Consider the following 15,473-nt stretch of genomic DNA (forward strand, 5'->3'; position numbering starts at 1 on the left):
TCGATATGGCAGGAGTGAGTTCACTCATAGGGCAACCACTCTTGGCTGCCTACTAAACGGTGGTACTCACTTTATTGACCTGGCAGAACGAAGGACTGAGTTGACCCCCAACCAGGATTTGAATTTGCAATCTTCTCATTGGGGAACTGCATTCGCAAACCACTGAAATATCCGGCCGGAACTAATTTAGCTAATGACTCAATTACCCCAATCTGCCTGAATATAAGATGCTACTTCACTGCATGCAAGACAACAGTGTATGACTATTACAGAATATCCACAGGTTGTGGTGGAAACAGCTAAGCACGCCCAAGCAGTGAATGTTCTGTAACGGCCTGTCTGTGGGATACCTGTGCGCCAGCAACACTGAATTGTTTACCGACTTAAAATAAGCAATGGAGTTAAATCACGCCTTCGTGATGCACAATTTCAAAAGTGAAAATTCACCGAGTGCCGAAAGAAATGGGGGCATGTCATCTCGTGGCAGATATGTATGGGCTGCGTGAAGTCCTGCAGTGGAACTTCGAGACTTGGAATGAACCAGATCACGGCGACTTCGACAACATCAGCATGACGGTGCAAGGTAACGCAGGGAATCTCTGAAGGGCGATCAGTGCGTATCCATGTGTGCAGCTCGCATAGCTTTTAAAATCCAATGTCAAAAATAAGTTGACCTTTGTACTCCTGCATACCATACACTTAAAATATGTCCCTTTTTTCAAATTAGCATAAACGTGCACGTAATTTTTGTTATTAGAACGAGGTGTTCACATCGAATATAAATACAGAACTTGTTTTACGTGCGCTCCATTCTGTAGTTGTGTTCGGGGCTAAGCTAATCCTACGAACAGGTGTATAAACATTTAGCTCAAAATAAGATGAGACGGATATGGAGTGCGAAAATAATGCCCAGAACAGCATTTTGGGACCATTCCAACTGAAATTAAGCACTGGATATACAAATAGAATGAATGTGATTATATAATCAAGTGTAACTGCGTGCACCACAATGCAATCAATAAGCACAAAGTGCAAAGTAATGCTCAGTATATATGGCTTAAATTATCACTGAATATTTTCCGGGTTGCTGGTAGAGTAGATTAGGTGGCACGTGACCCAAGTAGCCACAGCCAGAGTTATACTGGATGTGTCATGCCGGGTGCGGGTATATTTTCTCGCGTCGCCGACCCAGATAGGCCTGGCTCAAATTAAGCCCCCCCGGTTAATGTTCATGAGTGCAGGTGATGACTTTAGTGTTTAAAAAAAATATCTTTTCGTGTTGTTCCATGGGTCAGGTTTTCTAAATTATTATGACGCATGCTCGGAGGGGCTGCGACAAGCGAGTCTGCGGCTGAGGTTCGGGGGACCCGGGGACTCATTCCGGCCTCCACCACGCTCTCCCATGTGTTGGGCCCTCCTCCAGCACTGCCACAATGGAGCGAACTACTTCACAGGGGAGCGTGGGGTGCGCCTCGACTACATCGCCATGCACAAGAAGGTGACGCCGTTATCGATTTCTCTCCCAGTAAAATTACGTGCGTCACAGCTGACACTTCAAAGTGTTTGAATGACATTGCCGCTTGCGTGGGTTTTCTCGGCTGTGCTGCGTAGCTCTTTGATGTGTGTTCAGGTTGTACCACCCTGTGAGCTTCTTCTGGAACTCAATTGGAAGTTCCTCCCGAAAGCCGAGCAAGTTCCCAGAATTTTTTAGCAAAATATCAGATATGGCGAATAACATGCGGTAAAATCAGAAAACACATTGGAGATGAGCAAATGCTCTGTGCTGAGAAACTGTCAAATGCGTAGATTGTTTCCCCCATTGACAGCAGCATTGCCTGCAGCTGTTCACACAGTGCACACACTTTGTGTCATATTATGTAAGGCACGCTCAGGTTTAGCAAGCTCAGCAAGCCTAAATATGAGATTCCTCGGATTGGGTGGAGTCATAATGGGAACAAGAAAAAGAATGTCTGCTGATGGTGTGTTTTTTTAAATACGTACAGCCATTTTGTCGCATCACTGCTGGGCGAGGGCCTCCCCACACCCGTTCGGGTCGTGGGGGTTATTTGACCATACTTCACTGTGTTCTGGTCAGTAGGGGTTTGTCAAGGAGGGGAGTATAGAAGTGAAAACTAAGAAGTACAATTCAACAATGGAGTATGCCGCATTGGCCTCTGCTGCCCATTACATTAGATCCACAGCCTATAACAACCTGTTGTGCATGGTGGACGCCCACCCAAGCCCTTTCCAGGATCAACTCTGCTTAGTATCCGAGATCTGACAGGATCAGGTGCATTTCAGGTGATGTTGTCAATGGAGTGTTTTTGGACACCATTTCAGAAATTCTTGCTACCTTTCAGATATTCTGAAATCACGAAATGTTATTCCTGCGTAGTTTTTTTGTGGTTGTGCTGTACGGTTCTCCAATGCAGCTTCGGGTTGTACCACGTGTTGTTCGGCATGATGTCCGACGTTTCACTCTCAGCACACTGAAGAAGTTCCCACCACTTTGTAGAGCTATGCTGATTTTTACTGGTAGGAACCTCCTGGTTACACCAGCCCACAGGGGATTATTGTGTCCGTCCGTCGTGCAGGGAGGGGCTGGGTAGGGAGGGAGGGGCTGGGTGGGGAGGGGAGGGAGGGGCTGGGTGGGGCTGGGTGGGGAGGGGCTGGGTGGAGAGGGTGGGGAGGGGCTGGGTGGGGAGGGTGGGGCTGGGTGGGGGGTGGGAGGGGTGGGGCTGGGTGGGGAGGGGCTGGTCACCCCGTGGTGCCCTTATAAAACTCAACGTTTAACTTACTCACGCCGGCTTGTGCCCGCCCTCACAGTCGGGCATATTTGCGGAATACACCATGCCGCCGTTGACCCTGGCCATTGACCGAGCAACCCAACGTTCCTACTAGCTCCCTCCGCAGGAATGTGTTTTCTACGTTTTTGCTAAACCTGCGAACCCATAGACAAGTGTGCCGCGTTGCATTTTCGACATTGCACGCATTGATCACCAAAGCGTTTTATCGTCACGCAGGGCAACGGCAGCTCCATGCACATTCTGGAGCAGGAGCTCGAGGCCGTGGACTTGATCCAGCGCCTCTTCCCACGTTTCCAAGCCACTCCCATCTACAACGACGAGGCAGACCCGCTCGTCGGGTGGTCCACGCCGACAGAGTGGAGGGCCGACGTCACCTACGCAGCCATGGTGGCCAAGGTAGAGTGGTTTACCATCACGGTGTTCAAAAAGAAACGCGTTCTGATCCCCATGACGTTGATGGGGAATGAGCTGCAAGAAATGTTCGCGGAACTTAAAGAAAGAAGGCTGCAAAATTGGATTCGGGAAGTACGACTATATGAGCGAAGCCAATGCCACCTACAAGAAGGTTGGCAAACAATCGAAGATATCTGTCGGAGGGCCACAATGGGAACACGCAGAGGAGTATTTGTACCTACAACAGATATTGAAAGTGGAGCACAATAAAAAAGTATGTACTAAGGAGGGGGAAGGGAGTGGGTTAGAGTGCTTTTGGAAAAGCTAAACTTGATCATAGCATCTCTTTCAATCAACATAGCAGTGTTCCAGAAAGAGATGCTTTATAATAAATGGCTACTGCTGCTATGACATAAGGATCAGACATATTTACACCAGTTTAATAAAATGGAGCAAACTGAAGAGAGATCATTTTTATTTCAGTGAGAGGCAAAAGAGCAAAGCACGAATCGTGGGAACAAATGCAAATCGGAGGCATCGTAATGAGTGTTAAGAAATGTAAACGTGGGCTTTGGTAGGGACACTTCCCTAGAAAGGATTGATGGCTGATGGTCAAAGAATAATAATGGACGTGGCAACCGATGGATGTGATGCACCCGCAAGGTTGTCTACTGAGGAGATGATGGGGTGATGAACTCGGCTCGTGTGGAGGTGCTGGCTGGATCATTATATCGCAGGATCATGAGAGATGGCGGCGTCTTGGGGAGGCCTTCATCCTGCAGCGGATTGAGCAAGGCTGATGTTGAATGGTGGTGGTGATGCTTTCGTGAGTGGTGTGTGACACTGCATAATGTTGCTTTAGCGCCAGAAAAATTACGATGTATAATTTATTATTATTCTGACTAGCACGAGTGCTACTTGCACTATGTACGGTAAATAAGTCTACTAAGCATGACTTGCATGTACCTCCTTACCACGTCTGAAAAATGGCAAATCGGCTTCTTGTTAATAAACTGCGAGGAAAATGCTCGGCACACATCAGTCATTATTAGACACAAGTTTAGCGTCTGCTTAGGGTCACTGAGTAGCAGTCGCGATGTTTGACTCATCGTGAATAGTCCGTTGCATTCCTTTGTCGACTGCACATACCTCCCCTTAACCACAGCCGAAAATGCACAACGCATTGCACTTTTGTTAATGTATGTGCTGGTCAGCAGAGGACAGCAATACGATAATTTGTTGTACTGTGCTTTAAATGTTTCTATGCTGCCTGGCCTTTACAAACCCGCACTGACCAACATGGTGAATTGAGGTAAAATAATCTCTGGAGCCTGCACGGCGTATCATCCAACAGTGGATTGGCATCGTGATGTACATGTATATGTTGCAATAGAAAATCACATTTGCTTACTGTATTTGTTTTGGAGGTCGAAGTAGAGGCGTTGTGTTAATTTTGTGATTGTTTTTACAACCATTACCATCGTTATTTGACTATAAAGATAAATATTGCCGTGCTTGTCTTTGCCAACTCGAACCATTTGCGTTTTTACGAGTATCGATAGCATTTGTTTGCTTACATTATCGACATGGTTGGCAGTTGTGTAAGCACTCTACAAGTAGCACGTCCTTTATCACGAATATTAGTAGCCGTATATTCAATTACTAATAAATAATGTTCTGTTTTTTTGCTTCAGGGCGTTGATGTTCTAAGTGACATTTTCTACGCTTGTCGCTGCCCTTTTCCAGGGGTAAAAGCATTTTGCCATTTATCGAGAAGAAATTGTAAAGTTAGCCAAAAATACTGAAATGGTTTTTAGTGCTGATGAATATAAGGCAGGCGGTGGGTTCTTTTTTTTAATTGTCAGAGCGTCTTCAACATTAGTCACATTTGAGGGCCAAACAACAAACATTTGAAACAATATGCACTGTTTTGTGATGTTCTCTTTTTAACTGGCGAGCAATTTAATTATTTATATTTGCGTGTTTGTTGTTTGTCAAATGGATATATGAACGATCAAGTTAGGCTTGCCAGGGTTAAAAAAGATACAAACACACAGTGATTTGTATTGCGATGGAAAGGCATTTTCTGCATACCGTTTTGCGAACCAATGCTCTCCACGCAGGCTAGGGTTAGGGGAGAGGCAGTCGTGTGTTGAAGTAAGCGGTCCCATTATTTACAACTTACTCACCACTGACACAGTCGTAGGGAAACCACGACGAAGGAGAAACGTTGCTTGCAGAGACTGCTCATCAGCAGGACGCGCCGTGAAGGCGCATGGCCTCTGCATTGTGCGGTCTCGCAGGTGCGTAACTCCGCCGTGCCCGCATGTAGTTGGTGCGTTTTTTATTTTATTTCACTGAAGTGTGAAGAAGTCACCGTGTTTTTTGGCAGCTGCTGTGGACTGCTGACACGCACCGCCATGGGGCAGCGCGCTATCGCGATATTCACACGCCTCAAACTTTTCAACTGTGTTTATTTGCTTTCACGAAGTAAATGTGTTTTTATTAGCGGTAGGGGAGGGGAGTTGCAGAGCTATTCCGGCACGGTAAATCAAGCCACCCTTGACATGATGAATAGATTAGGGAGCCTAAACTTAAAACTGATCACATGATAGCTCAACGAAGTGGGCTTATGTGGAAATGTATAGCTGCGAAATACTCTAAACATGATGGAAAGGACATGATGGGACATGATGGAAAGGATGCTGTTCACTTAGAGGCCGGGTGGCAGTATGCGTTGCAAAGTGTGGGGGTAGCTATCGCGTGGGCGCAGGTGGTGCAACTGCGCGAGCCGGGGAGCTGGTCAACGAAGAAAGGAGAATGCGGACGGGGTGGGGGGTGCATTTTATTCCTTGCATCACAACCCATGCCAACCACTCTATGCCACTGGCCTTGCACGCAAGGCTATTAAGAAATGAAATTGCGTATCATACGGTAACACTGAATAATGCATACAAATTTAGAAATGGTGTCGATTTCATTAGCATAGGACGTAAAATGTCTAACACTTTAACTATTTAGGTAGCGTGATGAGAGTAAGTGGAAGATGCATCACAGAGATAAACAGAAGAATAGCACTGGCAAAATATATATTTCAGGAAATTGGATCTTTATTGAAAAAATTAAATGATTAATGACGAGAATTAAAATACTGGCCTATTCTATATATAACCATAAGAAACTGTATTATATATGTTTATATGATGTAAAGGATTAAGATAATTGTTAGAATAGGCTTGTGAATTAGCTACATTGCTCATATTTAGCTACCTTCTCCACATTGTCATGTAAATCTCAGGATAAATTTCGCATTCATTACAAATGAAGTACAGTACTACATATTCTTGGTTCTTACGGTAAAGTCACGTAGATAGAAAATAAAATTAAAATAAAATTAAATAAAAAATTACATTTATTAAGAATTCAAAGTAACAATGGGAGTTATTATACTGCAAAACTATTGGCAACATTTTCTCTGGGAAGCAGTCAAACATTGAATATTATCGATGACTATTTAGTTTAGGGCTTGTTTTTTTTCTGAACCTTCAATAGATTGATTCGTCATGAAAGTTATAGGCAGAACTTATGTCGCACCATAGGTAGCCAACCGTGCTAATCAGAGGGTGGATTTTTAACACGATGTGAGTGTCCATCTGTACATGTGTAACGTGGGGTCACGGTAACTCGTGAAGATGATCCAAAATAGATTCAATATTAGTTTAAAGTTGTGTTGCTGTTTCGGACTTACCATGAAGAAAACTCGCCAAATTGATCAAAGAGTTGCCCAAAACATGCAGACAAACACACGCTATTTGGAAGTAACACTTATTTACCCTGACAGCTACCCGTCAGCTTCTGTACCGTGAATAAACACTTCCGAGGACACGCGCAAGTTGTAAAACATTACAGAAACCATGCGTATGCATCACTTTTCTTCTTTGTTATACTATAAACGCTTGCATCAGGGATCTCCGCAGCCTGCTGATGTCCTCTGCACGATGGCGCATGTCTACCCAGGTGATCGTTCAACACCAGCGTCTGCTCATGGCCGAGCCCAACAGCACGATCAAGTACACGCTGCTCAGCAACGACAACGCCTTCCTGAGCTACTCGCCGCACGTCTTCACACAGCGCACGCTGGCCGCACGCTTCCAGGTCAACGACACGAGGCCGCCGCACGTGCAGATGATCCGCAAGCCCGTGCTGTCCGCCATGGGATTGCTGGCTCTCCTCGGTCAGTGATGCAAAAGCCTTTTGGGGTGGCTGATAACCCCCGTTAAATTACTTAAATAGCTCCGCTACTCATGGACGTTAAAATATCCCGTGACGTTATTAGAAAAATAGTGGGCCATGTGTACCGACGTACATGGTGCAAATTTGACTCAATTTGAGTTTTAAAAATACTTGGAAATTACTTAATTGGGAAAAACCAAAGAGTGACATCGGCCCCTACTTGCAAACTGATAATAATAAACATGTCTGAGTATGCGTGTACATATTTCAACACAAAGCAAAGGGCTGTAATATGCCGCTCCAAAAAAATATGAAAATGATCTGCCAAATAATACAGCTATAGGGCTACAATTGTCAGCAGAAAGCAGTGTAGCAAAATCCATTGTACTATATTATGTCCCAACGTCTATTACCCCCACGATCTACATGGTATATAAATGCCGTCATCAAACAGTGGATTAATAATAGGGACTGTACATTCATATAGACATTGCGTTATAGACAAATACCAAAGGTTTCAGCATGGGGGTACACGTACCTTGAATATGTATTTAATAACATGTCGGTACATTCTGTTTTTTTGCTTTCAGCTATTGACTCCTACAGTTCAATGATCGTAGATAAAGTTATCTGTTGAAATAACTATGAAGGTTTAACTCGGGGTAAATATTTGAGAGCTTTCGTTTAAAAAAATAATGTGAAAAGTATTTTTCCCACAGAAATATCAAAGTCTAACATGCCACTGCAGAAGGTCATATTAAGGGTATGGCGTCACTAAAAGGTAAAGGTGCGGCCCTGCAACTGCTTGCTCACGCCACGGCTGGCGGAAGGGCCTCAACCTACAGAGGGAGTTATAGAGGAGCCCCACGAGATGGTATTTGACCGAGTCTTCCTCACTGTCGAGAATGTCTTGGAAAATGTTGGAGGACCCACACTCGACCCCACCAAACGCGACCAGCCAATGGACTGTCTGTGGTGGACCCAATTATTCTGCTGGGTGGACGGAGGTGGGGCGGTGGCGGTGGCAGGGACAAACTTTAATCGTTGTTATAACTGCCGCTGTGGGATAAGCCGGTGGACTTCTGGATCACAGGTCCAGTGTCCTAACCATTACACAATGCTTTTAAATTAAAAATTTTACTTAAACATTTTTTAGGAACCTGTGGTTTTTTTCTTCGTGGTGAAAACATCCTGAGCTTAGTTGCTCTCTGGATGACCTCGTATGACCTGAGGAAGGGGGGGGGCAAAAAAATAAACTCGCCTCGTAGACATTGACGGCTTTCCCATCACTCTCCAGAGAGAGGCTATGTGAGAGACGTGTGGGAGAGAGGCTTTCCAGAATATGAATGGCACTAAAAATATCCCCACGGTTTGTGCGGCGGTCTCCTGCGCAAAACCTCACAAACACCACCAGCCGCGTGTTGTTTTCCACGCCACGGGCCTATCACGCTGACTTCGCTTTGCTCTCAAGCTCGTGCAGTTCACACTGAACGCTAATCGTAATCACCTTATTTGTCGTAATACCATAATCACTGTGGCTGAGAGGTAGAACTTGGCTCTTCAAGACTTTTTCTCCACACTTGTTATAAACAAATCTCGTTGCACATAAGAGGGCTTGCTGCCAGGGCTTGCTGCGAGGGCTGTTTTCTCTTGCTAGCAGTGCCACAACCCCCTGGTGTAAATGCGGCTACCCCACACCCTGCATTGTAATGCAATGCTCACATTTGCATACTTTTTCGGCATTAATGCCCCATTTCCATATCGAATGTAACAACAGGACAGCATTTAAAGCACAACTAAGTGATCAATCGAATGCGAATAAACAATTGAAAGTTACGAAATCTCACATGGCATTTAGATGACCTTCACTTTAAACAGTGGACTTCGTCTGAACCCGGGTTCACTTGGGGTTTTGACGGAAAATCTCAGTTACTGGAGCGTGGCGTGCAGCATGAAGGTAATTAATTTAATGTCTGGAGCATAACCAGATTTAACCAATGACTCTACGCATCATTACATGCCTGCTAACCAAGAGTGCTTCATCTTGCATTGGAACTGCCGACGTTGGCTGTGCCCTGGCCGTTTTCTTGCGTATTTAATATGCCCCCTGCAGGAGAACGGCAAGTACTGGCGAACGCTTATCTTCCCGACGGGCACAAGGAAGGGGCCAATGGGACATTCGGAGTCCTGGCGAGCACTCACGAGCCAGCCGTGAGCCCCTGCCTCTCGGCTACCGACAGCTGGCAATGCTCCCTGCTCCTCTACAACAGCGACGACGTGAGGACGTCTACCTGCGTCAGCCCAGTCACCGTCGTCGTTAGCAACCTCCCGTCTGACAAAGGTTTCCGACTAAGAGGCCGGGCGGTGATTGCGCGGCACATTAGTCCGAATGTGTTGCTTCATCAATTGACAGAGCAGCTTGTGCTTTTACACCTGCTGGAGGGTGTTTAATAACCTTGCTGTGCTTGTCAGCCTGTAAATTCTCGCTGCTGGGCAGTGTTGTTCTTTTCCAGTAGCAGCCTCCGGATTCATTGATGTCAACAAACCATATTCTCCGCTGCCTTCTTTGCTTCTATTAATAAATGAACAACAATAATAACAGCAACCTTTTGTCAATCCGCTGCTGGATGATGGTTTCCCTACATGCTGTGAGTCATGGGAGATGTTTGGCCAATTTTCACCATGCCGGTCAGTGCGGGTGGGTTAAGAGAGCACACATGACCACTGATATTAGCCGTGGCAGGTCCTAGGGGTCATAGCGTGGCACCGCTCCATTGCAGAGAATGTTGAATATATATGGAGTGCTTCACTCTTTTGGCGCTTCCATGAAGTGTCATGATATGTGGTTGCAATTTGGTTCGATAATTTATATTTTGTTTTAGTGTTATCTCAATTGTCCTTGCGGTTTTAATCTGTCTGTTTTGTTTGCTTTATGAATGTAATATGAGCTTAGCATTTTCATATAATGTGCATAAATTGGAAGTAATTGGTTTAGAATATAATCAGTGTAAAAATATATTTTATTCAACGAATCCACGCATGAGCTCATAAACCACATCTACAAATTTTGTCTTATTGCTGTATCATTTTACTTTAAATGCCAGTGCATAGAGCAGTGTTTCTTCAATTCCAATCCTCTTGCCCTCCTACTGTGCAGTTTCCCCCGATTACCAACCATGCTGTGCCTGCAACACTTAGTGGCGTAAATTTCATATAATTTTAATTTATATTTGTTTACCCACGAAATCTTTGCTGAGTCTCAATAACTTTCAGGAGGTCCTGCTAAGTTTTCACAGTTGGGGGCGGCAATCGCTACGTGTTTACCAATTAAGTCATTTGCAAGTAATATTTTAAATGGGCGAATTAGGATCATGATGACGCACACATTGCCTGTACATGTGAAGAATAAAGATTGGTAAACATTGGAAGGCCGACGATCGTGGGTCACCAGGACTGGAGTTTGTGTCATGCAGGATTAGAGTACTCGGTGGGAGATGCCAAGGTTGTATATGGATCTTCCTTTCCAGAACTGGTGTACGTCGGATATCAGTTGGACAATAAGAAAACAAATCCCTACGCACTGTGGAAAGCCATGGGCAGCCCGCCCTTTCCATCTCCCAAGCAGTTTCGACTCCTGCGTGAACTGGAGGTAATCACAGCCCCTTCGGTAACTGTAAAAGTTTAGACCTGCAATTTGATTGGTTATGTCACTGCTGCCGGAAGTGCTACTATTCGGAACACAACACATGGAGACTGGCATGATTGTGGGTACATTGATACTGACATCTGCATTTTCACAAAAGTAAAATATTAGGCTACATGTCATGGCGCAATAGTTAAAGTTAAAGGTGCAGGCTTGCAATATCTTGCTCACGCGACTTCTGTCGGAAGGGCCTTCACTTAGAGAGTTCTAGGAAGCCCCTCTTAGAGGGTATTTTGGCCTACTCCTTCACAATAGCCAGACATCTTATAAGAGGTGGAAGTACCCACACTGTGCCCCACCACACACAACCTGCCGATCGACTGTTTCATTACAGCTCCTAGTCGTACAAATGAATAAAATTTGCTCCTGGCGGTTGACAGATGCTGTGCTGTTGGTGTCGCTCTTTTCCGTTAGGATCCGGTGGTTACCAGTCCGCTGCCTGTGTTGGGTGTTGGCCCGTTGCGACTCACACTGGCCCTGCCTCAGCCGTCGGTGTATCTGCTGCATGTGTGTGCTAAGCCACAAGGTGTGCCATGTCAGGTGAGCCTTCAGCAATGTTTTTTTGTAAACCCAACTTACTTTATTAGTCATAAATGAAGCATTCTCAAGATTTTAGGTGATATATCCAGGGCTTAATTTCTCATTGGGAATTTTCGGATCGCTGGTTATCTGATCATGACTCAGTAGCCACAATCATAGTGAGAAATATACTGAAAGTGATGTGCCGGGTATGCAGAAATATTTAAAAAATCGCTGATACGGACAGATCCTGCTAAAACTAAGTCCTGGGTTCATCCACATTGCTGGCAAAAATCACCATGATTTCACTTTTTTCACAGCGCTGCATTTTTTTAACATTTCTATAATTCATTGCACATTTGATGTGGTCGCTACGTGCGTTTTAACAGGTCGCTGGACTCCGCGTGATGCCTCTCACCAAAGGTCAGGCCCTCGTCGTGTGGGACGACGGTGGTGCGTGTTCCCGGTGAGAGTACACGCTTTGTTGAAGCTGCTTTCACGCACGTATGAACTTGAATGCTTTCCAGCCACGTGCTCGTATGGTGTTTATTAATCCCCGGCTGTATCCGGTAGGTGCTTGAAAACGTTTGAGGTGGAGTTTTCACCGACGGGGGAACGCTACGCGAGGATCCACGTGAAGGACGGCATTTTCACCCTCGCCGTCCACTCCCCAACTCTCAGTGATCCTGGAGGTATGTCCTAATTACACAGTGTGAACACATTTATAGACAACACACAATAAAATAATAGGGTGAAATAAATGTCGAAAACAATATTGTGTTTTCAAAGCCTCCACCCCATAACTCTCATCCGTCTCAATATATTTTGACTTAAAGCTTTCGTAACGGCAGGAATTCATATTATTTGGTTCTTTCGGTAAAGTCACGTAGAATTTTTTAAAATAAAAATAAAAACCACGACGTTTTGATCGCAACACAAGCGGTCGTCATCAGGAAAAGGGGGTTAGCCTCTAAAGGCAAACTATTTATAAAGGTTTAAAATGGGTGTAGCCCAAGTGGGCTGCGATCGAAACGATCAAAACGATCGTAGCCCACTGGGGATCGAAACGTCGTGGTTTTTATTTTTTCTATCTTTGTAACTTTACCGAAAGAACCAAATTATACATCTCAATCCACAAAGGTAAGTGGGTCATTAGAAATCATTGTGGTACCTATCAATTTTTAATGCTATATTCACATTTATAGGGTTGTGGTCGTTTATGACCAGCTGACTTCAGAAACACAATGACCCGGATGTTTACCAAACTCGAGACAGACACTTGAAGTCGGAGCACATATGGGAGTTAGATAACAGCTGTAAATGTCATGTCATGTTTATTTATCCAAGAAAGCCTTATTGAGTTTCAAAACTGGCTTTCACAATGGTCCTCCTGAATTGGGTTGTTTGCCTGATTCTCGTGTAGAATATTTTTCACATTATTGGAAATTAGAATGCGCATATGAGGGGAAAACACTAAAAAGTCCACAGAAAAATGTCAGGAATCCATTTGCTTTGCAGCCATCTCATGGCCACCTCACAGCCCTGCAGGCGTGGAGGTTTCTCAATCTTTGTGATCCACAAACCCTTTCCTCTAAAGCGCTGGATCAGAGGTGTGCACTAGCACACCTGGTTTAAACGTCGTTAAGAAAGGCTGATTATGATGAATTTTAAAACGATGGTCCAAGTGTTCGATATCTTTGTGTCTCTCTGCCAGGTGGATCTGTGACGGGATTCTACAGAGTCCGTGCTGTTGATTACTGGAGTCGTCCTGGAACATTCTCTCTTCCTGTTTATTATAAGGACCGTTCGCAAACTTAATGAGTCCCATCCTGATAAAAAAATATTCAGCATCATCTGTAAAAATAATTCCTCTAATATCCCTGTAATTGATTTATAGGGATAGTAGAAAATTGTTTACATTGTTTTCAATCCACAATGCCACAATAGTCTGTACGAAATTAGAATGTAATTGTGCAGTTGTTTTATTCAATTTTATGTTTTGTAAAGTTATGATAGTAAAGTATTAAGAACCTTATTGGACCACTTTCAACCATGTCCGAACAACGCATGGACGGTGTGGACTTTTCCTCTATAAATGGAAGATCAGGGACTGGCCAAACTGCAAATGCAGTCAGGTGCCACCCCTCAGGCATATCAATACAATTTAACACGTAGGCTTTCGCGACCAATGTTATTCATAATCAACACACCGGTGGGCTAAAGCAGTGAACTATTTGTCTTTTGTCAACGTGACACTTTTTGGCTGATTGGCCGTGTCGGGTGGTGGAGGGTTACGACACATTTATAAATAACGCGATCTAAACCCAAAAACGTTGATTATGAATATCAATACAACACGCATGTCCTGGTGGAACAAGTGTATTACTCCCCTCAGCTACCCCAATACAACACGCATGTCCTGGTGGAACAAGTGTACTACTCCCCTCAGCTACCCCAATACAACACGCATGTCCTGGTGGAACAAGTGTACTACTCCCCTCAGCTACCCCAATACAACACGCATGTCCTGGTGGAACAAGTGTATTACTCCCCTCAGCTACCCCAATACAACACGCATGTCCTGGTGGAACAAGTGTACTACTCCCCTCAGCTACCCCAATACAACACGCATGTCCTGGTAGAACAAGTGTACTACTCCCCTCAGCTACCACAATACAACACGCATGTCCTGGTGGAACAAGTGTACTACTCCCCTCAGCTACCCCAATACAACACGCATGTCCTGGTGGAACAAGTGTACTACTCCCCTCAGCTACCCCAATACAACACGCATGTCCTGGTAGAACAAGTGTACTACTCCCCTCAGCTACCCCAATACAACACGCATGTCCTGGTGGAACAAGTGTACTACTCCCCTCAGCTACCCCAATACAACACGCATGTCCTGGTGGAACAAGTGTACTACTCCCCTCAGCTACCCCAATACAACACGCATGTCCTGGTGGAACAAGTGTACTACTCCCCTCAGCTACCCCAATACAACACGCATGTCCTGGTGGAACAAGTGTACTACTCCCCTCAGCTACCCCAATACAACACGCATGTCCTGGTGGAACAACTGTACTACTCCCCTCAGCTACCCCAATACAACACGCATGTCCTGGTGGAACAAGTGTATTACTCCCCTCAGCTACCCCAATACAACACGCATGTCCTGGTCTAACAAGCGGACCCTGCTTAGCTACTCTAGATGCTGTAGAATGGCTGACAACATTGAACATCCAACTGTCGCCTGTTGCTCTTTTTCAAATGCCATACACAAGAAGGAAAAGAACAGTCCAGTGTTATTTTAAACCCATACACATTGAAACGCATTTCTCAAGGGACAGCACGTCAATATTGTATGTACACTATGAGAGAAGTGTTTAGTAACATGATGTTGCCGTTTATTTATTTTTTAATGAAAAACGCAATTTATGTAAATGCACCGGAAGCAGCTCAATCTACAATGTTTCGGTAGTAATGTAATTTAATAAACACGTCGATTAACATAACCAAAGTCTACGGATGTATATTCCATACACAAATCATATGCACATCGGCACCAAGAGGGCTTAATCTTCTTTTGAGGACTGTATTTTGCCCCCCCCAACCCCCTGAATTATAATACCCCCCCTCCACTTGATTGAAGAGGAAACATTTTTTGGAGCTCAACCCCAGATAGCTCCGGCTGAAATTAAGCCCGATTGTAGGCAGTTGCATCAAATTCCTCAAGTGAAATCTCCCCATAGCTCACACTGATTCACGTCACAAACCAAGGGCAAATGTAAATTTGACGCAACCGGCCGCCAATCAAT

At 44.7% G+C, this 15,473-nt stretch overlaps 1 protein-coding gene across 4 annotated transcripts in view; it reads left to right on the forward strand.

Annotated features, from left to right (window-relative positions):
- Window positions 1-15,175, forward strand: part of IDUA (alpha-L-iduronidase) — a 47,138-nt gene extending 31,963 nt beyond the window's left edge. For 3 of the 4 annotated variants that reach the window (XM_078861438.1, XM_078861439.1, XM_078861440.1), the window contains 10 exons: window positions 488-583; window positions 1,296-1,498; window positions 3,024-3,203; window positions 7,218-7,434; window positions 9,547-9,774; window positions 10,961-11,082; window positions 11,551-11,676; window positions 12,045-12,121; window positions 12,229-12,347; window positions 13,370-15,175. In XM_078861438.1, coding sequence (XP_078717564.1) covers window positions 488-583; window positions 1,296-1,498; window positions 3,024-3,203; window positions 7,218-7,434; window positions 9,547-9,774; window positions 10,961-11,082; window positions 11,551-11,676; window positions 12,045-12,121; window positions 12,229-12,347; window positions 13,370-13,473 — 1,472 coding nt within the window. In that variant the 3' untranslated portion in view covers window positions 13,474-15,175. Of the gene's footprint in view, window positions 1-487; window positions 584-1,295; window positions 1,499-3,023; window positions 3,204-7,217; window positions 7,435-9,546; window positions 9,775-10,960; window positions 11,083-11,550; window positions 11,677-12,044; window positions 12,122-12,228; window positions 12,348-13,369 lie in introns of those variants that run through there. The other variant, XR_013637261.1, reaches the window with a different exon arrangement.
- Window positions 15,176-15,473: the final 298 nt, after the last annotated feature.

Source organism: Lampetra fluviatilis, chromosome 12, assembly GCF_964198595.1.
Source record: "Lampetra fluviatilis chromosome 12, kcLamFluv1.1, whole genome shotgun sequence".
Classification (NCBI taxonomy): domain Eukaryota; kingdom Metazoa; phylum Chordata; class Hyperoartia; order Petromyzontiformes; family Petromyzontidae; genus Lampetra; species Lampetra fluviatilis.